This window comes from Pempheris klunzingeri, chromosome 16 (genome assembly GCF_042242105.1).
Source record: "Pempheris klunzingeri isolate RE-2024b chromosome 16, fPemKlu1.hap1, whole genome shotgun sequence".
In the NCBI taxonomy this organism is placed as follows: Eukaryota; Metazoa; Chordata; class Actinopteri; order Acropomatiformes; family Pempheridae; genus Pempheris; species Pempheris klunzingeri.
In genome coordinates, this window is record NC_092027.1 from 4,753,028 (window position 1) to 4,780,144 (window position 27,117).

At 43.2% G+C, this 27,117-nt stretch overlaps 5 protein-coding genes across 5 annotated transcripts; all 5 read right to left on the bottom strand.

Annotated features, from left to right (window-relative positions):
- Positions 1–272: 272 nt before the first annotated feature.
- Positions 273–3,902, bottom strand: rpl11 (ribosomal protein L11). Its single transcript, XM_070847047.1, has 6 exons — positions 3,822–3,902; positions 3,056–3,206; positions 2,459–2,565; positions 1,969–2,100; positions 1,108–1,218; positions 273–353 (listed from the first exon to the last, which is right to left on the bottom strand). The coding sequence occupies exons 1-6, from the start codon at positions 3,825–3,827 to the stop codon at positions 324–326; spliced, it is 537 nt and encodes a 178-aa protein (XP_070703148.1). The 5' UTR covers positions 3,828–3,902; the 3' UTR covers positions 273–323.
- Positions 3,903–4,607: 705 nt separating this feature from the next.
- Positions 4,608–9,482, bottom strand: LOC139215804 (cyclic GMP-AMP synthase). The gene is made up of 8 exons (XM_070846835.1): positions 9,333–9,482; positions 8,136–8,366; positions 7,812–8,034; positions 7,534–7,664; positions 6,772–6,925; positions 6,515–6,614; positions 5,838–5,960; positions 4,608–5,263 (listed from the first exon to the last, which is right to left on the bottom strand). The coding sequence occupies exons 1-8, from the start codon at positions 9,480–9,482 to the stop codon at positions 4,891–4,893; spliced, it is 1,485 nt and encodes a 494-aa protein (XP_070702936.1). The 3' UTR covers positions 4,608–4,890.
- Positions 9,483–11,191: 1,709 nt separating this feature from the next.
- On the bottom strand, positions 11,192–14,392 carry LOC139215569 (elongation factor 1-alpha-like). Its single transcript, XM_070846570.1, has 7 exons — positions 14,242–14,392; positions 13,744–13,923; positions 13,151–13,447; positions 12,915–13,065; positions 12,242–12,498; positions 11,460–11,694; positions 11,192–11,338 (listed from the first exon to the last, which is right to left on the bottom strand). Exons 1-7 carry the CDS (start codon positions 14,383–14,385, stop codon positions 11,217–11,219), a joined length of 1,386 nt encoding a protein of 461 aa, XP_070702671.1. The 5' UTR covers positions 14,386–14,392; the 3' UTR covers positions 11,192–11,216.
- Positions 14,393–15,412: 1,020 nt separating this feature from the next.
- On the bottom strand, positions 15,413–22,097 carry LOC139215039 (elongation factor 1-alpha). Its single transcript, XM_070845859.1, has 8 exons — positions 21,968–22,097; positions 20,806–20,958; positions 19,973–20,152; positions 19,582–19,878; positions 19,198–19,348; positions 17,518–17,774; positions 16,561–16,795; positions 15,413–15,788 (listed from the first exon to the last, which is right to left on the bottom strand). The coding sequence occupies exons 2-8, from the start codon at positions 20,947–20,949 to the stop codon at positions 15,664–15,666; spliced, it is 1,389 nt and encodes a 462-aa protein (XP_070701960.1). The 5' UTR covers positions 20,950–20,958; positions 21,968–22,097; the 3' UTR covers positions 15,413–15,663.
- Positions 22,098–22,274: 177 nt separating this feature from the next.
- Positions 22,275–25,828, bottom strand: LOC139215040 (elongation factor 1-alpha). The gene is made up of 8 exons (XM_070845861.1): positions 25,759–25,828; positions 24,751–24,905; positions 24,155–24,334; positions 23,764–24,060; positions 23,528–23,678; positions 23,177–23,433; positions 22,851–23,085; positions 22,275–22,729 (listed from the first exon to the last, which is right to left on the bottom strand). The coding sequence occupies exons 2-8, from the start codon at positions 24,892–24,894 to the stop codon at positions 22,608–22,610; spliced, it is 1,386 nt and encodes a 461-aa protein (XP_070701962.1). The 5' UTR covers positions 24,895–24,905; positions 25,759–25,828; the 3' UTR covers positions 22,275–22,607.
- Positions 25,829–27,117: the final 1,289 nt, after the last annotated feature.

Below are 27,117 nucleotides of genomic sequence, written 5' to 3' on the forward strand. Positions count from 1 at the left end.
GATATTCAGCTACAATAAGTTTGAGAGCGATTAGTGTTTAAGGTTTTTTCCCCCCTTTGGTGATCAGAGGTGAAGTTAATTCTCTTCACTGAACAGGATTCAATTACTGAGCAACATCCGCCTGAAGCTCAAACAAACCTCACTACAAGAGGATGTTGAGTCATTGAGCGTCAACATGAAGTAAGTGTGTTTAAGTGAACATTAGCTGGAGAATATGAGCAGCCTTGTGTACTTGTACACATGAACACCACAGTAACGACAGGGCACAAGAGTCATTTTTTCCTTTTTATTATTGTTACAAACAAGATCAAAAAGGTGGTCCTTTACTTGCCGGGGAGGATGATACCGTCATACTGCAGAGAAATAAGAGACGAGCGTTAGAGTCAGCTGAGAAAAACATTTCAGCCACAGAGACGAGAACAAACACCCGGTTAGACAGAAAATATGACTAAACCACAAAAATGGCCAAAGTTTTAAAGGCAGCAGTCAGGATGAACTTGACCCAGTTTACAGGCAGAACGCCCCAGACGACAGAGTTGTAGCTCGACATGCATCAGCAGCTTTTAGGTGAAATCTGCTAAAGCTGCTCAGCTCTGGTGTATAAATTATCCTCACTTTTAATTTGTCTGACACACCCTGGGTGCTGACATTGTGTGTGAGGCAGAAACCACCAGCGACTGGAGGATAAATGTTTAAATTCGGCAGCCCCTCATTAATAAATTACTGTGTCTGAGATCGCCCACCTTCATATTTGAGGATTTAAACATCTGGATGGTGGTTGGTTCAGTACAGAGACGTACTGCTGTGTGTAACCTCCATTATGCAGCTTGTCTAGTTGACATCTTTCAATGAATAAATATTTAAGAGCTTCCCAAGCAGAATGATACTCTAATACTTTGAGACCATAAAAACCAAATAGGGTTTCTTCAGAGGGAACCATTTGAGGACATTTCTCTCAATGGATCGGTGTCACTCAACCTCAGTTGCAGAAACATCAACTTTACTCGGACCAACTTTTCCCTTTTGTCTCTTAAAATGTTCATTCACTTTTACCAAAACCCCTAAAAGTTATCCGATCTCTCAGGATGAACCCAGACAAACACTCACTTTCTGCTGGAACCAGCGCATGGCCTCCTCTTTGCGGATGCGGTGCTTGAAACCGATGCGGCCTGTTTTCCGCTTTTTGTCGGCGATGCTGAAGCCGGGTCTGCCCAGAACCTGAACACCGAGAGGGGACAGAGCGGGTCAGAAAACCTTCAAACCAACATAAAGTTTCAGTAAAAACAATCAGTAGCATCAATATTTATTGCCTGGCCTCAGTACTTGTGAAAAACAAACATGGATTTAAGATGAATTGATAGTCTACAACCCAAAGTTCAAATAATGACATAACTTACAATTATATAAAAACAAAAAGCAGCATAAACTGTTGAAGTTACTTAAAGATGCTAAAATTAAGCTTCAAATAAAGCTTTGTTTCAGCACTACATCTAAGACGTGTTGCTTATTCTGCACCAGATATTTTTTTAAGTAGTAAATGTATTTAAAACTTAGCAGAGACAGACGACTATCATGTATACTTTGTGTCTACAGTTCTGATGTTTTATCAGGTGTCAAAAGAAATGGAACTCCATCAACATCATGTCAGACCACAAACAGGATTTACTTCAGATCAACTTCATATTCTCCCAACTAGGATAAACACTTCAGTATTGAACTGATTCTCCTGTTCACCTGCTGCAGGAGAAGAGCAGAATGCCACTAAATGAAGTGAAGTCTTATCAGTAAAAATCCACATGATACAAAAACCTCAGTAACCAGATGGACCCTCTTAGACTTAACATGACAAATATTCAGTCAGTTTATTACAAATTTAGTACTTTAAAGCCTCTCGTGTACTATGTATGAATGTATGTATTCCAATTATGAACAAAACTACTCCAACAAGACGTGTTTCTGGTCACGTACCACGTAGAAGTCCAGTCCGTAGATGCCGATGCTGGGGTCGTACTTGATGCCCAGATCGATGTGCTCCTGGATACCGAAGCCGAAGTTCCCGGTATCGGAGAAGTTGTTCTTTCTCAACTCGTACTCACGAACCTGGAAGCAGAGTGAAGCTGCTTTAGCCGCTAAAACAATAACTTCCTTAGAACATGATACGACTCCGCTGTTAGTAGATAAACTCTTATAAAACAGAATTAGAGCGCAAGACTGAGTAAAAGTATTCAGATATTTAATTTGCAGACATGATTTGTTTATGGATCATGACAAAACATACCAAATGCCAACTGTACCATCAAGTCTGGATGTGAATGATTAACACCATTTTTCCCTCAGGACTTAATTCTTCCTGATCACATCACTCGGTTTTATCTACGTCATAGAAACCAGGAGTCTTTTAACACAAGCCAAGAGTAAAGTAGGGACCGGGGATCTGCAGAACAAACGCGACTCTGACCTTGAGTCCTTTCTCCAGGATCTCCTCTGCTTTGGCTCCACGGACGGTGCAGTGGACAGCAATCTTTTCATTTCTGCGGATACCGAATGATCGCACAGTGTAGCGGGCTGCGAAAGGGACAAAAAGTTTGGTTAGATAAAAGTTCACACCCAAAACCTCAGATACATCTATAAAGTTTATTTGTTTTCCGCAAACCATTTCCCTTTCTTCTGCCCAGCTTTGGGAATAGAAATATTTACATTAGCTGCCCTCAAAAACCAGTTACATCATGCTTGACAAACAAGGCCAGAAAAACAAAAGAGCAACCAAATATTAAATAAGTCAGCATGCAGAAAAATAAAAGCTAAAAGTCAGGATGAAATGAAGGTAAAAGCTGCAGATAAATTCAGGAAACACGGTGGAAGTGTTGAGAAACTGTTTCAAAGGGGAGTTTAATATTAGTGTGAAGGGTCGGGGCCCTGACAGCCTGCATGTTTAGCCCGAACCTGGGGACAATCCAACGAGGCCAATTTGGCGTTTTAGATCAAGTTAAAGGAAACATCCACCTCGTTTTCAGCCCGCACCTCCACAGATCAGAGTCCAATCTCCCACACTCACCCTTGGAGAAGACGGGGGTCTGCCCTGTGAGCTGCTCCAGCACCTTGGCAGCTCGGGTCAGCCTGTCTCCGCTCTCGCCGACGCAGATGTTCAGGCAGAGCTTCCTGATGCGAAGCTCCCTCATGGGGTTCTCCTTCTTCTCACCCTGGTCCTGGAAACAGCAAAGTCATTTAACAACAAAATACAGGATCAATATGTCACAGAGAAGAAACACGAAGACAGCTCACAGAAACACCTTTCTAGACTGAAGTTCATCTTAAATACAGTTTGTGTCAGTCTCCATTTCAGGACACTGATCTTCTGTGTTAACATTAAACTTCTCAGACCAACACATGCCGGCCGGAGGACATGCCCGTACATATCCCCGCTGTTTCTGCTGCTAGCACCATTAAATATTGCAAACATTCCTCCAGAAACAAAAATTAAGCCTCTACATGGTTAAATAAAAAGCAAAATGAGCCGCAGAGACGTGCCGGCTGTGTGTCACATCACTGTAACATCGGCTGTAATGACAGAATTTAACTAAAAGTCTACGGAGATTCGGCGTTTTCCAGCAGCTAGCATGTTAGCATCACTCGGTTTGTCACTTTAATAGTCTTCTGTCACATTTATTAAAGAAATATAACTTTATTTAAACACTTCCTGGTGGAGTCTGACTCTGTGTTCGTCAAACTGGGGTCAGGATGTCCCTACAGCTCCGATGATTGAGGATTTAAACTACAACTTCTCATCTGGTCGCCATCGTACGATGTGAGACGTTACTCACCGCCATGTTGGATCACTAGAAGAGGACGTTACGTTTCCGGCGAAACTTATTTATAGCGGTTTGTTCCCCGCTAATGGGCTCGGAGAAACATCGAGGCGGAACACATGTGGTTCCGCTTCAATCACTTAGAGCACGTTTAGGGATGAATATCAGCATAAAAAACAACAAAATATAAATAATAGATTATAAAAACACATTCTGTCTTTTGCAGGGATTATGTGGGTTTGAATCTGAGTGAGAATATTGGCAAGTCGTGTCCAGTGATTAGCTGATTAGTCAATTGAGGAAAGAGGAAATTGATAATCAACAACCAGTTTAGATCAACACTGGACTTCTTTCTTTTTAATTTTTGGTCAGATGAAACAAGAAATCTGAAGAAAAATTAGGTAACTGTGACGGGCATTTTTTGTTTTTATTTTTTAAAAATAGCTGTTTTTCCCATAAACATAGATCTCTTCAACTATTCCTGATCACATCGACAAAACAAGGTACAGTTTCTTTGAAGAAATATGAAACGTGACAAAACACTTTAATCAATCAATCTTTATTTATAAAGCACCAATTTATAACAGTGTTATCTCAGGATGCTTTCCATAAAGAGCAGGTCAAGACCAAACTCTTTAATTAAGAGACCTGGCGATTCAAGAATTCAAAATTAAGGATTCAAGAATCCTTAATCCCCAAATATCAGATATTATATTAGGCAACAGTGGCAACAAGGAGTAAAGGCTCCTATTCAAACAATCTACATTAAAGGCAAACACAGGCATATTTAATTCCCTTTCACATTACAAATAGTTAAAACCTTGTTAAATATTCAATATAGTTAGAGTAGCTATGCCACTGGTATATTCAGTGATAAATTAGAACCAGAATAAAATTCAATAAAATGATCATCATCCCTGTCTCAGAGCTTGTTTTCATCTATGTCTCCTTCGCTGTAACTACTAATTAGATAAATGAGGGAAATCAATAACAGATAATGCACTTTATTATTTGGTTTCACCTCATTTATAAACTCCAGGAAAAGAAGGCGTGTCTTTAATATTTTAAGATGTGTATCCACATTTCACATGACGTACATACCAAACAGGACACAGGACACAGCTACAGAGAGCGTTACAGCATAGATATACGTGGGTGCAGAGTCCACACAGTGAACCTCAGGCACTTTGGACGTATCTGCTGCAGGAGTCATTAGTCTCAGTGGTGGGACGGGAGCAGGAGGCCTCAGCAGGGGCAGGCCGTCCCTCCTCTGCTCCTCCAGGGCGCTGACGAGGAAGGCCAGCGTCTTGCGGGTTAAGACGGTCGGGGCGAAGAGGTTGCAGGTGGGGACGAAGAAGTGAGGGAGGACGCCTCTGCGAGCGTGGTCCTCCAGAGCCCCGAGGAGGTGCAGGAAGCAGGCGGGGAGCTGCTGGGGAGCCCACATGGAGTCGCTGAACCTGACGGACGAGATGCACGAGGAAGGAGACATCAGAGAAACAAGAGAAAAATAGAAAAACTGAATGACTGTAAATGAAGACAAGTTTCTACTAATATTCTTCACAACCAGCACTACAAATATCATGGCAGTCACTACCACTAGTCCACTCGTCTTCAGTCAAACAGAATATCACTAAAACCTCAAGAGGGCTGCAGCCAGTGGTTTTTTGTATTACTCATTAATCTGTTGGTTATTTTTCCAAATAACTGATTAATTTTCAAGTCTGTTACACTTCAGAAAAAAGTAAATACAAGTGTACTGTGCTTCATCCCAGACTGTATATAAAGCTTTCTAATTGTTCTTATTAGAGTGTTTTATATTGTTATTGTAAAATGATCAGTCATAGTTGCTTTAAATTGTTTTGTTGCACAAACAGTCCAAAATTTAAGGATATTAAATCAACAAAGATATCACTACCACTACAGTTTAAAGTACAGCGACTCACAGAACTTCTACAACTACCACCAGTGCTTTAGTTTCCATTTCTACTGAGGCGATAATGATATTTTGGTGATGATGAAGGTGTTGATTACCTGACGGACAGGTTGTGAAGGAAGGCGGTTTTCCCGTGGTACGAGCAGAGGTTATCCAGCTCTTTGGGAAAACGCTGTTTCAGGCCCTCAATCAGAGACTTGAGGAGCATCAAACACTGTTTACTGCCAGAGTGGAGATTAAATCATTATTTTAAAACAGCAACAATAAAATATTATTATTTTTTTGTCCCCTAAAAAATAATGACACCATAATTATTTTCTTTGTACCACAAAGAGGCACAACTTTATAAGCTGTAATTAACAGTTTTATTAATGGTTAATAGATTATTTACTTATGGTCAGTTATAAATCATTAATAAGAACAAATGCTGGGTTGCCAGGTTGTGGAAAATCCCTCCTATTTGGAAATAATACAGTTTTCCATGTTGTTGGAATTGCATTAATATATATTCATTTTGAATAAGCCATAAAGTCTGCAGTTATAAATGTTAATTAGTTATTAATAAAGGGTTTAAATCATCACGTTTGAAGTTATAAGTGTTAAATTGTCTGAAGCCCTTCTAGGCTCACAACCTGACAACCTAAAAGTTACTCGTCTTATTCTTATGGCTTATAACCGACCTATAAACATATTTATTAATTAATGCATTGATTATAACTCATAAAGAGTCTCTTATCATGAAGTACAGACTGTGCTCCCTGACTCCGAGTCTCACCGGCAGCATTTGGTGGCGTTCGTCTCACAGCAGGTTTTGGTGTTGCCGTGGCACATGATGATCCTCTTCTCAGTGTGAGAGAAAGAAATCCTCCAACTTTCTGTGACAGAAAAACAAAACTGTCTATAAATTGCTGTGAGAGTGTTTGTTCTCAATACTAACGTAAACCAAATGAATGTAATTAGTGTTGGTGTTCCACTTGCAGACAGACAAAGAGCCGCCATCGATGTTCAACAACAGACAGAAGCTTCGCTCACCTTTGGCGTCCTCGCTGAGGTTTCGTCCTTTGAGCCTCTTTGGTACGAAGTAACACGGTAAACTTTTGATTTCTTGGCGAGCCTTCTTTCCCAGCCAGTTGTCCACATCTGGACCGCTACGTACAGCGGGCGGCCAGCCCTGAGAGGAGTGAACCTCCATACAGGAACAAGGATGAATGGTACATTAGGCCAATAAGTCCATAAATACAGTAGTGTACCATAACAGTACTCCCTCTATCACCACCACAGCCTTTACTGTTACGTTGTGAAGACTGTTTGGTTTTAAGTGCAGGAAGTTAAACTGTAACATCTGTGCAGTTTTGAGGTATTTTACTTTTTACCATTTCATGTTCTTTTATACTTCGTCTCCACTGGCCTATATTTCAGAAGTATTTTACTTTTTAAACCCTCTGAATTTATTTGGTAACTTAGGATGCAGACAAAATATAACCAGCAAATAATCTATAGGTTAAACTACCCAGCAGTATATAAAGGAATTAAAACTAGCCCCTCCTTTACCAGCTGCAGCATTAAAGTGATTAACACATATTAATGCATCAATAATTATAATCCAGTTATATGATATATTTCATTTATATAATTAAAGTGCTCTTCCTTAAATAAAAGACGTGAGAGCTTCTTCCACCACTGATATTATCAGTGAAATATACTTTAAGTACTGATAATACTGCATTGGTTTTATTTGTCCAGATTTACTCCTCAGCTCTGACTGTCATGATGAACAAAGTACAGATAAAATACCTCCAGAGCAGGAACCACGTCCACAGAGATCAGCTCGTCACTGTCGCTTTCAGTCCTGAACAGAGATAAAGTGACGGCCGGCGAGTGTGGACGCTTCCTGTTCACCTCCCAGCGACAGCTCTCATCCGGAACTGGAGACACGGAAGAGTGAATACAGACGGGCGTCAAAACATACGAATCATCAACTCTGCTGAATGTGCACAGACGATAACACAGACTGGAGGGAGAAACCAGATGATTGGCACAAACTAACAACAGCTGAGAGCTGATGATCAGACCTTTGTAGGTCTTGAGGAACTTGCGGACTAGGCGATACATCTCACTCAGGATCTTGCTTGATGAGAGGGTGCGCTCGTTCTCCAGGAGAAAGGCTTGAATGGGGCTCCGCGTGGCCCGGGCAAAATCAAGCCGGTAGAAGAGGCCGCCGTCGAGTTTGGTCATGTTGAGGCGCGAAGGAGCTTGAAGCATCAGCATTATGTCGAACTCATCGGGGCTGTAGATCTGAGGCGGGAGAGCAGAGGTCAGCACAGATGTTGTCCTCCTACAGAGCTGAGTCCTGACACGTCGCTTCTAGAAACTGTGAGTGGTTATCATGACCTCACCTTGACCTTCTCAAAGTAGCTTCCTGTGCTGAGGAAGTCCGCTGACTGGAAGAAAGGCTGATCGCCGTTGCTCCGCAGGAATTTCAGCAGGTTATCTCGGAAATCGTTGACCACCTCAGCGGCCCAGCGGCGGTCCATCTGACGGATCTTGAGGTCTTTAGCAATGTGTCTGATCCAGCTCGCCAACTCCGGGGAGATGGAGACCGACTCCTCCACCACTTTGGATTCTTCCTCTGCAACGTAGAGAGGATATTAATATTAATAACTATTCTCACGTTCACACTTGTGTTTGGGGGTCCTACTTTAATATTATACACACATTGCTCTCTTTGCACCCTTCTGAACGGTACGTTTCGGCTCCTGTCTGCTCTCACAAACCTTTGCATCAGCAAAGTTCAGTCTAGAGTCGAGTCTAGAAGGTATCCATGGATTGGCGAGTCTTGTGTATGTGTCGTTTCATCAGTGTTTATTTGTCATTTTGTACAGCTATCGCTAACCATAACCATAACCTACCCCTAAACCTAACTGACACCTAACCTAACATTAACAATTAACCTAAATCTCATGAGAATTTCACTGTTTCTGACTTGTTCAACAGACTAACCTGCCAAACAAACAGCAAAACACCATAAAACAAAACTTAAAGCTTCCACAGACGGTTCACAGACAGCTGGTATTGATCCATTCTGGAGTTCGTATCGTTTACAGCCCTCTTCAAAAAGGTGGCTCCCAGTAAAATTCACACAAATTCCAGCTTTGCTGTTGTTGAGAGGATATTTAACAAGTCCATCCGAAAACAAAGTAAATCTGCTGGTTCTTCACTTCCACACGTGGTGGGAGGACATGAAGACTGTTGTCGTGCTTTTGCAGCCAACAACACGAGCACAGCATAGCAACAATGGCGGGCAGAGAGGTGAATTCAGGTTTGAAGCGGGCAGTACCATCAGCCTCCTGAGGTCACATGATCAACAGATCTGTGTGTGTGTGACATCACAAGTGAGGCCGGACCTAAACCACGTGTTTTCAGACACGTTTACTGAAAGATGGAGCAGGAGGAAAAGACAGAGGATGGTCTTTTCTCATAGTTTGGAACACGTTTATGTTGACTAAAAAGTGAATTTTGCTTAATATGGGACAAATTCAAAAACCATACGCCACACATTTTTTTACACACTGAAACGTAATTTCGGCTGCTGCATCACCTGATTGTTGCTGCTGAACTTTGTGCATCTGTCTTGCTGGTGTGACACCTGGAGGACTTGACTTTCTTTTGGCTTCTTCTTTACGCTGCCTGGCTTCAGTCGGACTGCCCTCTCCGAGGTCCACACCTCTTTCCTCTCTGTCCATAACTCACTCGTCTCTGCCTTTAATATCTGCACACTGAAAGCAGAGAAAAACCCTCTTATTGAAAATTAAAGACTATTACAGAAGGTGGTTTTAGAGAAAAGTGTTTGCACAAGATGTTGTCTTCTAATGGAGAGAAGAGCATCAGATCACCATCATTAATGATACAAACGTCACAGCATGTACGACATTAAGTTTTTCCTGGTGTTTATTGACTGTGTCACGCAAAAAATCACAAGCTGATAAAAAGAAACATGAAAATAAATAAATCTTAGAAGTTTTATATCAAAAAAGCAAAATATTTTTATGTTGTACTGCAACTCGCAAACATGATGTGAAGAAAAAAATACAATTTTTACTGAACAAAAAATGAAAAACTGTAGAAAAGTAGATATTTTCACAACCAGTTTGATTTGATGACTTGTTCAGTCTACTAACTTCTAACAGCCATGTTAAGTACACAGTGTGCACGTCACCTGTTATTTAGTTTTATTTAGTTGAACAACTGACCTCAAACATCTATAATTATATGAATTATTTAATTTGTAACACAAAAACAACACAGAATGTATAAACACAGAAATACATAAAACAGTAGGACAGATACAGTTCATATACAGTGTGGATATTAATCTGCTTTACATGGTGATTGTTGACATCTCACATTAGATTTATTATATAGAGTTAAGAAGATATCTATTAATCAATGAAGGGCTGCTCAATGAAACCTTGTGAAGTGAATCTTTTTCCGGTTTAAGGTGCTGCATAAACATCTTTGATCAACATGCTGAAATGTGACTGTCCTCTCCCAGTAACCTAAATACAAACTAACCTAAACACAAACTAACTGCAATTAAAAGAGAACATAACAGGCTGCATCGTAACCAAGAGAAAACCAGTGAACTTACCTGCGCTTAATACGTGTCTGTTGCAGAGATGGTGGCTATTGTGTGTCTGTTCTTCTCTCCAGCCCTATTCAAAACCTTTAGTTTCACTTTCAGTTTCAATGAAATACTATCTGTGGATATCTCCCTCCTCTTCCTCCTCCTCCTCCTCCTCCTCCTCCTATGAACTGCTTGTCTTGTCAAATAAGTAGACAAACACGTACCTACCAGTTTGATCAGTCTACTTTTGTGTCCCAGAGCGTAAAAAAAGCTGCAGAAGCTTCGTCTGGTATGAGAAAATACTGTGTTTTTTGAACATTAAACCATTTTATCCTGTCCTGACCTCCAAATATAAAGAAGGAGGAGAAGGATTTAACACAGTAGATGACATGTTGAGCCATTTTCTACCTATGAAATATAGATTTTAATATATGTAGTAAGAAAAGTCAGTACAAACAGCAGCATTGAGGTGTCATATCATTTATTTTTCTTTTTTTGTGCAGTGCCTCTTTAATGGCAATCCATCCAGCAGGTGTTGAGACATTTCACTGAACACCACAAATGTCAACCTCATGATGGTGCTAGAGGAAAGGTCAGATAATCAATGGGCAGCATGAACATCCAATAGTCAATTCAAACATCCAGAAGTAGAATATTAACGCCCTCCCTCTGCCTCCTCCAACTGCTGCTCCAACTCCCAGACAGTCTTTAGCTGAGGCTGCTTTTCCCACCTGCTCAGGTAATTTCTTAAGGCTCATATTAACATATAAGAGCCAGAACTGTGTTTTGGCATTATATTTCATTGTTTCAAAGACATATTGGAAAGTATGGTGTGAGGGGTGGATTAGAACATTCATTTCTTCTTCTGGGCCTTCTCTGCAGCCTTGGTCGTCTTTCCAGAGGTTTCCTTGGTCTCCACAGCCTTGATGACGCCGACGGCCACCGTCTGCCTCATGTCACGCACGGCAAAACGACCTGCGAGCAGAAGAGGGGTGAGCAGTTAGTAGCTGCACGCCTGCACTTGATCATGATCTACCGATATACTGCATCAATACCAAGCATATCTAAACGGCGGGCTGTCACGGTGAAAACATACCGAGGGGAGGGTAGTTGGAGAAGGACTCCACAACCATGGGCTTCTGTGGAATCAGTTTGACAATGGCGGCGTCTCCAGACTTGACAAATTTGGGGCTGTCCTCAAGCTTCTTGCCAGAACGACGGTCGATCTTCTCGATGAGCTCGCTGAACTTGCAGGCGATGTGAGCGGTGTGGCAGTCCAGCACGGGGGCGTACCCTGCGTTGATCTGGCCGGGGTGGTTCAGGATGATGACCTGAAATAGTAATGTGCCAGTGCATTCAGAAAAGAGTTCTCCGTCCAGCACTGAAATGCAGAATCACTCAATCACCTCTTTAGAGTCACAATAAAAGGACATTTCAGAGAGTGACTTTTTATTTTCATCTTTTTTTGAGATTATCATTGAAGCAGGACAGAAACATTAAGATTCAGTTTGTGAGCAAAAGATTCATTCATTCATTTGACAGAAGGAAAAGAGGAGCAGGGTGTGTAAGTCCTGATTGTTGGTTGGAGTTTGTATGTACTAGAGCATGAAGTCATAAATCAAATATTGTTTCCCGCTGTGTTAAAGGGTCTTGATGTAAAAATTAGAGCAAAAAGGTCTTTAAATTTGGGGTATTCTTTGTTTATGGCTAAAAGGTGTATATTCTACTGGAGGCAAAAAAAAATTGCTGTGGTTCCTGTAATCTTATGTTTAGTATATGGATATTTACAGAGACATTTAAAAACCCAAGGCCAGTTCGTCATGTTCACTCATTCTGTTTTAACCTTTATTTTCTCTTTTTTCATTTGCTGAGACTCACCTGGGCGTTGAAGTTGTCGGCTCCCTTGGGTGGGTCGTTCTTGCTGTCGCCAGCCACGTTTCCACGACGGATTTCCTTGACGGACACGTTCTTGATGTTGAAGCCGACGTTGTCACCAGGGAGAGCTTCAGGCAGAGACTCGTGGTGCATCTCCACGGACTTCACCTCAGTGGTCAGGTTGGGGGGAGCAAAGGTGACGATCATGCCGGGCTTCAGGATACCGGTCTCCACACGGCCGACGGGCACAGTTCCAATACCTGAGAGAGAACAGGAGGCAACTAGTCTCTAGTACACTTCGAAATAAAAGTCTGCTTTAAATTACACCCCATCCAAGAGAAGAAGAACAGTGAATATGAGGAACAAAATCTGTGTTTAGGAGGGACCTTAACATGAATTACACTAAATACTTTTTAACTACCTGGTACATCCATCCATGGTCTATATTGCTCATCCTTAACACACAACACAGGGAGAGCATGCAAACTACTGCACCATGCTACCCTTACCATCAAGGAGAGTCAGACTGTTGAGCTTTGGGTATGGAGGTGCTACCTATGTTCTCGCTTGTGGGTGCCATCCTAGTAGGCCGAGGTTAGAAAATCTCTTCTATGGTTACGTTCAGTGCCTGGCAACAATAATAAAGTACACTATTTTAATAAAGGGTTCTCTGTACCGCCGATTTTGTAGACATCCTGCAGGGGCAGGCGGAGGGGCTTGTCTGTGGGGCGGCTAGGGGGCAGGATGGCATCAAGAGCCTCCAGCAGTGTGGTTCCACTGGCATTCCCGTCCTTGCGCTCGATCTTCCATCCCTTGAACCAACTCATCTACAGACGGATCCAGAGGGAGAAGTCAGTCCATGTTCTCAGACAGGGTCAACAAACTGAGCACCACATAGTTCAGTGTCCTCACCTTCTCACTGGCCTCCAGCATGTTGTCTCCGTGCCACCCAGAGATGGGGACGAAGGCAACACTGGCGGGGTTGTATCCGATCTTCTTAATGTAGGTGCCCACTTCCTTGGTGATTTCCTCAAAACGCTTCTGGCTGTAAGGGGGCTCGGTGGAGTCCATCTTGTTGACACCAACGATGAGCTGCTTCACACCGAGGGTGTAGGCCAGCAGAGCGTGCTCACGGGTCTGGCCGTTCTTGGAGATACCAGCCTCGAACTCACCAACACCAGCAGCGACGATCAGCACGGCGCAGTCAGCCTGAAACGGGGAAATATGTTCTTTATTTCTACATATCTGCCTGTTTTGTTGAAGTCAAAATAGTGGTTGTCTTTTGCTGTGTGTGTGCTTTTCTTACATAGAGACAGAAACACAACTGAATATTTTCACTTTCTGCAATAACAGTGATTCAGCTGAAAACAAAGCGGAAAACAAACGAGGAATAAAAATCTGGGATGACTTCTACTCCATAATACTGGCTGCTTGTAATGCTGGCTGTATGTAAAGATAGCGAGAAGTCAGGTCAGTGGAGAACGGATTAAAAGGCCAGTCTTTACCTGAGAGGTACCAGTGATCATGTTCTTGATGAAGTCCCTGTGTCCGGGGGCATCAATGATGGTCACGTAGTACTTGCTGGTCTCAAACTTCCACAGGGCGATGTCAATGGTGATACCACGCTCACGCTCTGCCTTCAGCTTGTCCAGCACCCAGGCGTACTTGAAGGAGCCCTTGCCCATCTGTTGTAGTTAAGACAAAGCAAGTAGAGCAGGAAAATAAAAGACATGCTTAAGCATTATGTCATGAGATTGTATATATTCATATCAGCCCTTGTCACCTTACATTTGAACATATTGGCTGTATAATCACCTTGATAAAGACAGTACACATATTTCAGCAGTAGGTGGCAGTTGTAACTAAGCATTTAGATCTGTCACGCCTGCTTCCCACACCTGACATGTCTCACAGTTCGTGCCTTCAGAGCTTCATTGTGATTTATGACATGTTAACATTCATAAAAAACTTAAATGGATGCCTGTGGTCTCTCCATTACAAACCTCAGCGGCCTCCTTCTCAAACTTCTCGATGGTTCTCTTGTCGATTCCTCCGCACTTGTAGATCAGGTGGCCGGTGGTGGTGGACTTGCCGGAGTCAACATGGCCAATGACCACGATGTTGATGTGGATCTTTTCCTTTCCCATTTTGAATTACTGATTAAAAAGGACACGGAGAATGTTCATGCTGATAGTGTAAGTAAATAATTCAGGTTCAAATGTGTGTTCTGTAAGCTGAGTCAGTTAATGATGTGGAAAAGGGTTAGAGCCACGTGTCTGAACGTGTCAGGACTCTGAAAATTAAGTTAGAGCTAAAATAAAAAATGTTTTGGCCCTAATTCTCTTAGTTTGACAGTAGAATAACTCTCCTTTTAGTGAAATAAAACCTACATCACAGGTTTTATTTGGATGTTTCTTGCTGCTAACTGGCACTGCAAAGCAGAAGAAACCATAACAACATGTGATGGAACTGGAAGCCACAGAAAATGGTAGAAATCATTACAGACCAATAGAAACAAGTTCATTCCACAAAGGAAACCATAAGAAGCTATCACTTACAATTAGAAAGGCAGTTATCCACTCATATGTCACCCGTGTCAACTCACCTGGCTGAAAAGCTAAATGGATGGTTGATGTCTGCCTTCTCTTACGGCTCTATCTATCTGCACACCTTCACCGACTGCTGTTTCCATAAGGAGTCATCTGAGAGCACTTCTTTTGAAGCCCCTCCTCTTGGATTACCTGTCTCTGGGTTGATTATACGCCCTCACCTTGTTAAAACTCGTGTGTACCAATTCCACCCATGGAAAACTGTCTGTTTTCCCAATTAGGCAAACACATACTTGTCTAACTAGTTTAACCAGTCTATTCTTGATCATTATATTTTATGGGACACGCCTTACACACCTATCTGCTTCACCTTTCTGAACCTGGAGTTATCTTTTGAAACAACACAGTAGCCACGTGACACCTATTATGACACATATATATCAAAAACACACATTCATATAAAAACATATGTCCTTAATCTTAGAACGAGTAAAGGCCTAAAACTGATAATCAATGTATTTTGACCTTATTGGCAGATTGTACTTGGAATGTTCCTGCTGTGTTTGAGGCTGCTGCAGTTTGCAATTATTTAATACGTATAACATAATGAAACACAAAAGAAACGTTTTTAATTTGGCAATGTTTAAGGTTTTTATTGTTTTGGCTTCAACTTAATTATGATAGTTTCCCCTAAAAAGGCACAAGCCTTCCTTTCCTGCGGAAACTTTTCCGATGGGTTTTAATCAGCATAAGCCAGTCCTTGAGTAGAGAGCTCTGCCTCAGAGGAGACGGCGCTGGGTGGCAGAGAAGAAGAAGGGATGGGGCGGCCTGCTGCTGCTGAGACATGACTTTATGTTGGACGTCCTGCATGACAATTCATTTCTTCTTGTCGGCCTTCTGTGCAGACTTGGTCACCTTTCCACCGGAGGCGGCCTTCTTCTCAACGGACTTGATAACACCGACAGCCACGGTCTGCCTCATGTCACGCACAGCAAAGCGACCTTTGTGGAAGAGATGGAAAAGAGTAGGGTTAAACAGAGAGGTGAGTGAGAGGCTGAAAAGATGCCTTTGACACGAGTCGCACGTGTTTAAAGGTGAAACTGATTGGTGGTGAATATATAGTGCACATTATACTCAAGATTAATACTCTTAACTAAATAACTGAGCACAAAACTAGTAGATAGTAGAAACTTGTTGAAAGTAAGACTGAATAACTTTATATAGTCATTTTATGTCCTGAATTTGTAAAATCTGTCAAAATCAAAATTTAAATAAATTAATTCTGTAGTTCTACTTGCTGTTTGAAGTCAATATCGGGGACTATAAACCTATAAAAAGTTTACATGAAATAAGTGAGTCAATGATTCCTCAAATCAAGGAGAAGCTCCTCCAGCCTCCTAACAACACCGAACATCAGCACCACATTAAGTTGTTATGGTGGACATATTAGCAAACAATTCCCTAATTACACATCCAGTAGATCAAGAGCAACATTTATTTCATTTGCAGTTGTGTTTGTGTCCACCTGATGAATGGAAGTTCAATATCCAATCTCTTTTTAGCTCTGTTTTTGGTCTCCACCAACTCCTGAGGGAAATATCTGTCTCTCTAGCTGCTAAATGCTCCAATGTGTTCACTCTCTAGTTGCTAATTGTGTCTGTTAGCACGTGTGCTTGTCCTGCTATGACACATCAAAATGTCTGCCATTCAAAACACCTATAAAGCCAAACAAATTATCGTATCAACAAAATTGGCAGACGCCGTTGCACTCACCCAGTGGGGGATACTGGGAGAAGCTCTCAACACACATGGGTTTTCCAGGCACCATGGTGATGATGGCAGCGTCGCCAGACTTCAGAGCCTTGGGGTTGTCCTCAAGCTTCTTGCCAGAACGACGGTCGATTTTCTCTTTGAGCTCGCTGAACTTGCAGGCGATGTGAGCGGTGTGGCAGTCCAGCACGGGGGCGTAACCCTGGGAGATCTGGCCGGGGTGGTTCAGGATGATGACCTGCAAAGGAGAGTCGAGGAATGAGGTTAAACATTCATGACTGTTTTAGGATGTGGACCGGTTTGTGCTGTGAGTAAAGGGTTGTCCACACCAAGAAAGAACTACAACGATATCGATAATGATAACAATGTGAGCATCCACACGGATGAACGATAACATCTGTAAACAGTGGCGTCAAGCATGCACTGCTGCGTTGGCAGCTTAAGATAATAGATAATGATGACCGGTTGCTGCTGTATGTTGTGCAGAGAAAGAAAAAGAAAACCAGAGGGGTACGGGTATTCTTCAAAGAAGAGGAGTTAGGTGAATCCAACACTTTGTTACAAGAGTTGTCGTCTTTTGAAGACAAATGTTATTCACGCTTACATGTGAGTCACGTTACCTGAGCTTTGTGTGTTAGAAGAGTTAGAATGATTTAAAAATCTATTTTCAGTTATCGTAATAGTTAATCCTTCTTGGTGTGGGTGGCAGAAGAGCCGATGTAGACTGCAATACCTCTTCAGAGTCACAATAAAATACCTCAATAATTTGTGGTATTTTTTGTTTATGCCTAATTATCTGATAGGTGTGTACAGTATTATTGCAGGCAAAAACATGTGTTGTGGTTCCTGCCTCTATTTCATCTATGTGTTTAGTACATGTATGTTTTCAGAGTCACATTTAAAAACCCAAGGCCAGTTCGTCAAAACCTTTTTCCCCGTTTTTAATTTGCTCAGGCTCACCTGGGCGGTGAAGTTGTCAGCCGCCATTGGAGGGTCGTTCTTGCTGTCGCCAGCCACGTTTCCACGACGGATTTCCTTGACGGACACGTTCTTGATGTTGAAGCCGACGTTGTCACCAGGGAGAGCTTCAGGCAGAGACTCGTGGTGCATCTCCACGGACTTCACCTCAGTGGTCAGGTTGGGGGGAGCAAAGGTGACGACCATGCCGGGCTTCAGGATACCGGTCTCCACACGGCCGACGGGCACAGTTCCAATACCTGAGAGAGAACAGGAGGCACGGTGGTTCTGTTACACACTTCATTTAACTTCAAAACAAAAGACCTTGTACGGCAGGGGTTGGACACATGAGTGAACTGTAACCCAGAACAAGCCACTGGGCTCAATAAACATCTTGTCAGTGTTTCTCTGCAGCCATCTTTTGAATTTGATCATTTGTGATTTCAGTGTTTGAAATGTTATAGACAGTCTTCCTAGAAATAAGAGTAACATAACAGAATTAATACTCTACATAACAAGTTGGGTCAACTTTTTCCTTAGTATTAATCTCTCTTATATATCGAGCCATTAGTCTGCAGTGGCAGGTTTTGTCTTATACCAATTTCTCATGAAGTACCGGTGTGGTTTAGGTTTCCAGCTAATTCAGCTCCACTGCTGTCTTGTCTGAGCCGGTTGTTTGGTGCTGTTGTCTGGATCCACTACCAGAAATGTGGCAGAGGACGAGTCTACGGTATGACACAGTCAGTCAAGAGTCTCCGATGTCAACACAAGCTGCTGCAAGTGTTGGTTCGTCTTTCAGGATTTTAGGTGCGCAAATTTGTTTGTTTGGTTTAGATGTCTTATGACTTTTGGCCAAAGTTTTGCTTTATTTGGCCATTGTGATTTGCATAAAGTAATGTTTTTTGTTATTCAGACAGTGGGAGCTGTGGCACCACTGGAGAACTGCAGTGAGCTGGAAAGTAGCAATACGAAGCAAGAAAAGTGCTTTCTGCTCTGTCACAGGTTGCATCAGCGATGATTTCAAGGCTTATTTTGCCCACAAAGCCTTAATTTGCCATCAGCGCAAGCAAGAGGGACGCTCGACCTGCATCTCACAGTAAGACTACTGAAAAACATTTCTCATCGATGTCATTCATTACAAAAGAGAATTCAGCTGCTGGTTTTATAATGTCCCACAGTGAATACGCACTGACAAGACGTTAAATCTTGGACTCGGATTTAATTGCAATTTGCTTACATGCTCTGTATAAAGCGTCTGGCTGGGTCGGCATAAACTAGAGAAGCAGTGCTGGTTGGTTTACTATGGTGACTGCACAAGTTGTATCTTTTTCCTCGCACTGTGAAAATTGCTTCATTTAATCATTTCCTTGTCTTTACTTCATGCTGCTTTTCCATTAATCTGATGCCGTTTCAATCAGATTTTTGCTGCATTGGAGGTGATACTGAAATGTTACAACCTCATAAGTTTTCTGTTATTTTACATAAAAGAGCACTTATGACATGTTAAATCTGCCATCACATTTATGTAACGCTGCATGTCTGTAGTTTCTTTCACAGACAGGTAGACTACTAAAATATCTGTTTGTACAAAGTAGTGCCCATTTCCACTGACTTTACGCTGCTTCCTGGTGACTTATGAGGTGAAGTGAGGTTATGAAGTGACATGATGAAAACACTCCTTACCGCCAATCTTGTAGACATCCTGCAGGGGCAGACGCAGGGGCTTGTCAGTGGGGCGGGAGGGTGGCAGGATGGAGTCCAGAGCCTCCAGAAGGGTAACGCCTGTGGCACCGCCCTCCTTACGCTCGATCTTCCAACCCTTGAACCACGCCATCTGAAGTGGATAACCGGACACAGGGAGAGAGAGGAAGAGTGGTGGAAGAGAAAGAAAAGAGATTAGTTTGAGAGGATTTCTTGATGTGATAATCCAAGAAATCTATTAAACATTACCTTTTAATTTAGGAAAAAATAAAAATAAACCCAGGTCACTATCACAGATGTGTGACGGCCTATATGATGACAAACACAGTATGTTGACTCCAGCTTAGCATGTAATAAGTCCCTCACCTTGTCACTGGCCTCCAGCATGTTGTCTCCGTGCCACCCAGAGATGGGGACGAAGGCTACCGTGGCGGGGTTGTATCCGATCTTCTTAATGTAGGTGCTCACTTCCTTGGTGATTTCCTCAAAACGCTTCTGGCTGTAAGGGGGCTCGGTGGAGTCCATCTTGTTGACACCAACGATGAGCTGCTTCACACCGAGGGTGTAGGCCAGCAGAGCGTGCTCACGGGTCTGGCCGTTCTTGGAGATACCAGCCTCGAACTCACCAACACCAGCAGCGACGATCAGCACGGCGCAGTCAGCCTGAAACGGGGGAAAAATAAGAATTCAGGTCCAGGTCTGCTGAAGCAGGCTGCAAATGAGGCTCAAATGTAGAGCTTGCAGGTGTATAATTTACCTGAGAGGTACCAGTGATCATGTTCTTGATGAAGTCCCTGTGTCCAGGGGCATCAATGATGGTCACGTAGTACTTGCTGGTCTCAAACTTCCACAGGGCGATGTCAATGGTGATACCACGCTCACGCTCTGCCTTCAGCTTGTCCAGCACCCAGGCGTACTTGAAGGAGCCCTTGCCCATCTGTTGTGGTTAAGACAAAAGAAACAGAGCAGGGAATAAAATGTGGGATAAAAAGCATTTTCCAGCAAGAAAATTTTAACTGAAGAGATTCTGAATTATTATTAGACGTATTAATTCCCAATAGAAACTCAGAAAACAAAAAAAGTTTCTGTTTACTATAATAGGATAAATTCTGGCAAACAAACAAGATCTTGTATAATCATAAAGTGGGAGACTTTCCTATTATTATTTATGTGAAGCTACTAATGAATCCGTGTTACTACATTGTATTCATACATGTTTTCCTCAGTTAAATGAGTCCAGCTATCTTTGCCTGATCTTTGATAGAGACTTCTACTTATTCTTATATTCACTAAATCAAGTATCCATTAGGGGACAGTAGTTATAGTAATGTTGAAGTGATGATTGTCTGAGGATGATTTTGTAGCAGCCACATGAAACCTTATGAGATTTAAAGCTTGGATTTAAATCAAAACAGATATTTTCCACACAAGTTACAGTAATGAGGACAGTACATGTGTTCAGACAGTAGATGGCAGTTTTAACCAAGTAATAACAGACAGCAGTCACATCCACCACACCCGTATCCCACTCTGTAGATGACACAGTCCTCTTTTTATGGACAGTATTAAATGTTTGTGTCCATTACAAACCTCAGCGGCCTCCTTCTCAAACTTCTCGATGGTTCTCTTGTCGATTCCTCCGCACTTGTAGATCAGGTGGCCGGTGGTGGTGGACTTGCCGGAGTCGACATGGCCAATGACCACGATGTTGATGTGGGTCTTTTCCTTTCCCATTTTGAATTACTGATTTAAAAGGACACGGGGAGACAGTTGTGAGGAGTTTGAGGACAAATATTTCATGTTTAGATTCGTCTCCGACCTGACCGGAGCTCAGTGGCGCCACCATTGAAGTTAGCTTCACTCTAACGGTTATTTAGAGTCAGTTGTTAGCAAACGGCTGTCACTAATTAAAAATATCGAGTTGGGCTGTTTTATTGGCTATAAATCAAATATTTCAGGTTCCTAAGTAGCGTGAGCTCAGCAGGAACCACTATATTTATAGCAGTATTTAAATATAAAATGACCTAATGTCTACCGTTTAACTTATTAACGTCTTCATGACTCATCTTACTGTGTTAGCTAACCAAGCATGAAGCCAAGTCGTTTAAAGTGTGCCTGTAGTTTGTGTTAAAGCGCATTTAAAACGAGCTTTACGGTGACATTCGGCCTTGAAAGAGAGTATTGATGAGGCTGATTTTTGTTAAGTCATTTTCGGTGCTCGTGCGCGACACCGGAAAGGCGACACCGGTGAGTCACGCGCCATGTGCTCTGTACCGGCCTCCATGTTGCGCAGAGCCGCCATGTTACCGACGGATGCAAGCGCGCGCCCGACACTGTTAACAGACAGCACTGGGGTGGAAGGATGCGCGTGCACGGAGGCAGAAAGGACTACCATGACTGGCAGAAAGAACAATCTGGCAACATTTACAGCTCAGACCAGTTGTGTTAGGAATTGTTTTGTTTTTAGATGCATTAAAGCCACATTAAGACGATATTTCACCACTGGCTGCAGACAGTTGCTCAGACATTCAAGAGGTGAGCTAGCATGTTTACCTTTTGTAACCTTCTCATCTAAAGAGCAGCCATGCAGCATGTTTTTAAGTCTAAAAAAATCCTGTCTGATATTCTGGCTCAGCACGAGACAGCCACAGTCTACATGTCCTGCCCTGAATACCACCCAAGCTCCCGTGTGAACATGCATTTTTAAAATAATCTAGCATCAAGATGTGGATTATAAAGATATTTCACCTACCTGTGTCCAGCAACTAACAAGACGTCCCCTGATTTAGAGCGGAGGGAAAAAAGGACAGAATGTGTTCTGTCCAGAGTTTTTATACTGTACCAGAGGAGAGGGAGGGCTGTGCATGCTCTTGCTGCTGTCAGACTAAAATAAGGAGCGCTATTGGCTGGGGCGACATAACTCCTATCGAGGCGATTGGACGACAAGTGCATCACTGGACACAGATAGCATGGTCAAAAAACAGCTGCACAGACAGAGGCTCCTCTCTAGCAGCCAAATCCTACACCAACTGCAACAGTCAAGGATAAAGACAAGCCAATTTCAATTTTTTCAAAGACATTTATTTTATTAGTTACCAGCAGCTTTCTTTCCAATTAAATGTGGCATTTTAACATCAAGATGCAGTTCTAAACCATTTCCAACTTAAACTTAACTGAGAAGAAGCACTGTCATGTGATTCAGGTAAGTGACAATGCCACAGTTCTTTTTTCCTGCGAAAACTTTTGCGATGGGTTTTAATCAGCATAAGCCAGTCCTTGAGTAGAGAGCTGTGCCTCAGAGAAGATGATCCAGGGTGGGGGTAAGATGGTGGGGAAGGAGTGGCCCGCTGCTGCCGGCACACGTCTCGTTGCTGGAGGTCCTGCACGAACATTCATTTCTTCTTCTGGGCCTTCTCTGCAGCCTTGGTCGTCTTTCCAGAGGTTTCCTTGGTCTCCACAGCCTTGATGACGCCGACGGCCACCGTCTGCCTCATGTCACGCACGGCAAAACGACCTGTGAGCAGAAGAGGGGTGAGCAGTTAGTAGCTGCACGCCTGCACTTAATCATGATCTACCGATATACTGCATCAATACCAAGCATATCTAAACGGCGGGCTGTCACGGTGAAAACATACCGAGGGGAGGGTAGTTGGAGAAGGACTCCACAACCATGGGCTTCTGTGGAATCAGTTTGACAATGGCAGCGTCTCCAGACTTGACAAATTTGGGGCTGTCCTCAAGCTTCTTGCCAGAACGACGGTCGATCTTCTCGATGAGCTCGCTGAACTTGCAGGCGATGTGAGCGGTGTGGCAGTCCAGCACGGGGGCGTACCCTGCGTTGATCTGGCCGGGGTGGTTCAGGATGATGACCTGCGGGACACATTTTGGATTAGAACTCAAGAAATTGCTACGTGACCTGGAAGAACATTGGAGGCTTCTTTTAGAAGTTCACAATACAAACCTGGGCGTTGAAGTTGTCGGCTCCCTTGGGTGGGTCGTTCTTGCTGTCGCCAGCCACATATCCACGACGGATTTCCTTGACGGACACGTTCTTGATGTTGAAGCCAACATTGTCACCAGGCACAGCCTCAGGCAGAGACTCGTGGTGCATCTCCACAGACTTCACCTCAGTGGTCAGGTTGGGGGGAGCAAAGGTGACGACCATGCCGGGCTTCAGGATACCGGTCTCCACACGGCCGACGGGTACAGTTCCGATACCTTAGGAAAAATTGGCTTGAGTACTCAAACTGTGCCTATACTCAGAGTACCAGTTTGTACAATTGGACATGCAAAAACAAAACTCGACTCTTACCGCCGATTTTGTAGACATCCTGCAGGGGCAGACGGAGGGGCTTGTCTGTGGGGCGGCTGGGGGGCAGGATGGCATCAAGAGCCTCCAGCAGTGTGGTTCCACTGGCATTTCCATCCTTGCGCTCGATCTTCCATCCCTTGAACCAACCCATCTACAGACAGATCCAGAGGGAGAAGTCAGTCCATGTTCTCAGACAGGGTCAACAAACTGAGCACCACATAGTTCAGTGTCCTCACCTTCTCACTGGTCTCCAGCATGTTGTCTCCGTGCCACCCAGAGATGGGGACGAAGGCAACACTGGCGGGGTTGTATCCGATCTTCTTAATGTAGGTGCTCACTTCCTTGGTGATTTCCTCAAAACGGGCCTGGCTGTAAGGGGGCTCGGTGGAGTCCATCTTGTTGACACCAACGATGAGCTGCTTCACACCGAGGGTGAAGGCCAGCAGAGCGTGCTCACGGGTCTGGCCGTTCTTGGAGATACCAGCCTCGAACTCACCAACACCAGCAGCGACGATCAGCACGGCGCAGTCAGCCTGAAATGGGGAAAAAATAAGAATTCAGGTCCAGGTCTGCTGAAGCAGGCTGCAAATGAGAATACAATTTTCAACTTGCAGGTGTATAATTTACCTGAGAGGTACCAGTGATCATGTTCTTGATGAAGTCCCTGTGTCCAGGGGCATCAATGATGGTCACGTAGTACTTGCTGGTCTCAAACTTCCACAGGGCGATGTCAATGGTGATACCACGCTCACGCTCTGCCTTCAGCTTGTCCAGCACCCAGGCGTACTTGAAGGATCCCTTGCCCATCTGTGGAGAACACGCTAGTTTTAGTACTATGGTACATACAGCTAATAAAAAAAATCCTTATTAGATGTATGACAGGACTGTAGGTTTATTACATGTATATCAAACACTTGCTACTTTAGTAAAACCCACTTGTGTTTAAATTGATCCAACATACACACATTTCAGCAGCTTTCAGAGGTAGAGGTGTAAACTATTGAATGGTGGATTTGTCATATTGTTCCTATAGAGGCCCACACACACACAGTGCAGTGTCACCATTAGCCCTGCTCACGTTAAGCTCCACCCAGCGTGCGCGCACACAGTAGCTACACCCTCATGCCGGGCAGAGGGGCTCAGAAGAGGCACGCTGGCGCCGCCATCTTGATTTTAACGGTTGTAAAAGATAATGGCAAAAAACATGTTCTCCAACTGCTCACCTCAGCGGCCTCCTTCTCAAACTTCTCGATGGTTCTCTTGTCGATTCCTCCGCACTTGTAGATCAAGTGGCCGGTGGAGGTGGACTTGCCGGAGTCGACATGGCCAATGACCACGATGTTGATGTGGGTCTTTTCCTTTCCCATTGTTGTAGTTTCTGTCACGAATATAAAAAGAAGATCCAACCGTTAGCGTTTTTTTTTTGAAAAGCGCATCAGTTTAATCAAGCTTAAGCTAGCTAACGGTTCACCACCAACTCCAGAGAAAGCCGTCCAGTCCGCGTTTAACGAACCAGCTCGATCACGACTCAACTTTAACAGCAGCAACAGCTCATTTAGGACTTTAAAAACGGTCACATTTTAACACATTTAACTCGTACATGAATTAAAGTCGCTTATCGTTACTCGGCGGTAGCGGTGTGCTAGCCGCTAGCTAACAGGCTGCAGCAGCAGCTAGGCCGCACTCGGACACAGGCCAGGCGAGACACGTGTTACTCCGTGGGCCACGTCGGATAAAGTTACAAAGATCGCCAAATATTCACAAGCTATTTCGTCCAGACTCCCAACACCTGTCACTGGAGGAGACTTGCAGTTGTTTCATGGAGGGGAGACAAGAAATGCCATTACAGCATCCTCGGATCTCCGCTTTAGCAGCCCTTTCTTTGTTCCTTCTCCCCCCCACCACATTATCTCCTCCTTCATACAATCTTTTGTTTAAAAAAAGTTGAAAACAACCTCACTAATACTCTTAAAAACGCTTTTAAATAATAAAAAAGGAGCTACATCAATCAGGCCGGCGAGTGAGAGCTCCTCGTACATTTTACAGTTTAAATCCTCAAAGGAGGAGAAAATATCCACAGGTTTGTGATTAGTTACATAACCGAAAAAGCAAAGTTTGGGATTAAAGAAAAGCCAAAACACTAGAAGAACAAAGTCCAAACTAAATCTAACGGGGAGTCACAGGCCCGTGTCCTGCTCCGTGGCGGTGCTATGAACCAAAGCTGAACTTACCGGTGTTTCTGGGTCTTCACGGCCAAAGCTGCTGCCCCTAGCCAGGTAACAGAAAGAGGAAGAGTATGGGTGGACTGGGAGGTTTTATACTGAATGGGAGGCGGCCTGGCTTGCCGTCGCCCTCCCCGGTGCAGACCCCGCAAATCACACACATTCCTGCAAAAAACGTCAGCACGCCACCGGATGAACCGCCTGAAACATGTATGATGTCTCACCAGGGAGTGTTGGATGTTCACCAGCTCTGAAACTAACCACCTCTCACACTCTCCCGACGGAAACAACACTGATTATGGCACCGAGACACATAGCAGACATTTTTAAAAACAGATTCAGAGTTATTTGAACTTCTTCAACTCTCACTGATCAATAGGAGCATAGTTGTTTTTTGACTTCCCAGTATGACATTTTCCAGCTATTCACAAACTATAAATACATTTTATTTGGCAGAATTGATTAAAAAAAACTGCTTGTGATTAATACAAGGCCTATTAAGAGTCGGGACCAAGTTGGGCACGATAAAGGTTGAAATATTTTTCTATTAAATCTCTTTTATACTGCTGTTACTACTAGAAGATTTATAGATTATATAGATTTATAGAAATAATGTGAGGAACAGATGTGTTTTTAACTTAAAAATTGAAAATCACAGTCAAAAACAGAATGTGGGACAAAATATTTGCAAGAAGAGTTTGTTTATTCGTCTTTTACGGCAGGGACATATTTACATAAACGTAGTGTATAATCAGGCAATTCTCTGCACACAGCGCAGTAGGTTTTTGTAAATAATTTTCAATAAAATCTGATTAAATAAGAATTTAAAACCCAGGGTTATTATCCACGGGACAACAAGAGCACAAAGCCCCCCCCCTCCGAGCCACCCCACCCACCTACAGGTAATACTGGAAGGACTCAACACCCTGACAAGATTATCTAAATCTGAACGAGATTTACATTCAAACAGATCCCAGAGCCTGAGAAGATGAAGTCATGCTGGTTTCAAGACACTTTATCTTCCAGCCGTTTACATTCACAACAGACACATATGCAAGTGTCTGATTTAATTAACATGCCGTGTTGTCAGGGTGGAGTGTGTCTTCAGCTGCTTAGCTGATCGGGTTAATTAAGAATATTTAGCTAATTTGTTCCCAATTTTTTGAACAGCTCTGGTTCAGATGTATACACTTTCACCTGTATTATTAATTAGACTGCAATAAAAAGAAAAAAAGGCCTGTTTTGTCACTGGGATGCTACTCAGGGTCAGGGGGTCAGATTCTGCCTCACTGTGGCACATTGCCCAGTATACAGGCAGCAGGAATCCCCTGGTACACACACACACACACACACACACACACACACACA

Bases quoted from the DNA above. Each gene is read 5' to 3' on its own strand.
- rpl11 (XM_070847047.1), bottom strand. The intron at 2,566-3,055 runs GTGAGTGTGGGA...TCCCTTTCGCAG, and splicing joins GACCCCCGTCTTCTCCAAGG to CCCGCTACACTGTGCGATCA. The intron at 1,219-1,968 runs GTACGTGACCAG...CTCGGTGTTCAG, and splicing joins ACGGACTGGACTTCTACGTG to GTTCTGGGCAGACCCGGCTT.
- LOC139215039 (XM_070845859.1), bottom strand. From the start codon at position 20,949: ATGGGAAAGGAAAAGACCCACATCAACATCGTGGTCATTGGCCATGTC. The intron at 19,879-19,972 runs GTAAATTATACA...CCCCCGTTTCAG, and splicing joins TGATCACTGGTACCTCTCAG to GCTGACTGCGCCGTGCTGAT. The intron at 15,789-16,560 runs GTGAGTGCAACG...TCTTCCACAAAG, and splicing joins CTCCCAGTATCCCCCACTGG to GTCGCTTTGCTGTGCGTGAC.
- LOC139215040 (XM_070845861.1), bottom strand. From the start codon at position 24,894: ATGGGAAAGGAAAAGACCCACATCAACATCGTGGTCATTGGCCATGTC. The intron at 24,061-24,154 runs GTAAATTATACA...TCCCCATTTCAG, and splicing joins TGATCACTGGTACCTCTCAG to GCTGACTGCGCCGTGCTGAT. The intron at 23,086-23,176 runs GTTTGTATTGTG...TGTGTCCCGCAG, and splicing joins CCGACAACTTCAACGCCCAG to GTCATCATCCTGAACCACCC.
- LOC139215569 (XM_070846570.1), bottom strand. From the start codon at position 14,385: ATGGGAAAGGAAAAGATCCACATCAACATCGTGGTCATTGGCCATGTT. The intron at 13,924-14,241 runs GTTTGTAATGGA...TAACTACAACAG, and splicing joins TTGAGAAGGAGGCCGCTGAG to ATGGGCAAGGGCTCCTTCAA. The intron at 13,448-13,743 runs GTAAAGACTGGC...TCCCCGTTTCAG, and splicing joins TGATCACTGGTACCTCTCAG to GCTGACTGCGCCGTGCTGAT.
- LOC139215804 (XM_070846835.1), bottom strand. From the start codon at position 9,482: ATGGACAGAGAGGAAAGAGGTGTGGACCTCGGAGAGGGCAGTCCGACT. The intron at 8,367-9,332 runs GCAGCAGCCGAA...TACGTTGCAGAG, and splicing joins AGCAGCAACAATCAGGTGAT to GAAGAATCCAAAGTGGTGGA. The intron at 6,615-6,771 runs GTGAGCGAAGCT...TTTCTGTCACAG, and splicing joins CCTCAGCGAGGACGCCAAAG to AAAGTTGGAGGATTTCTTTC.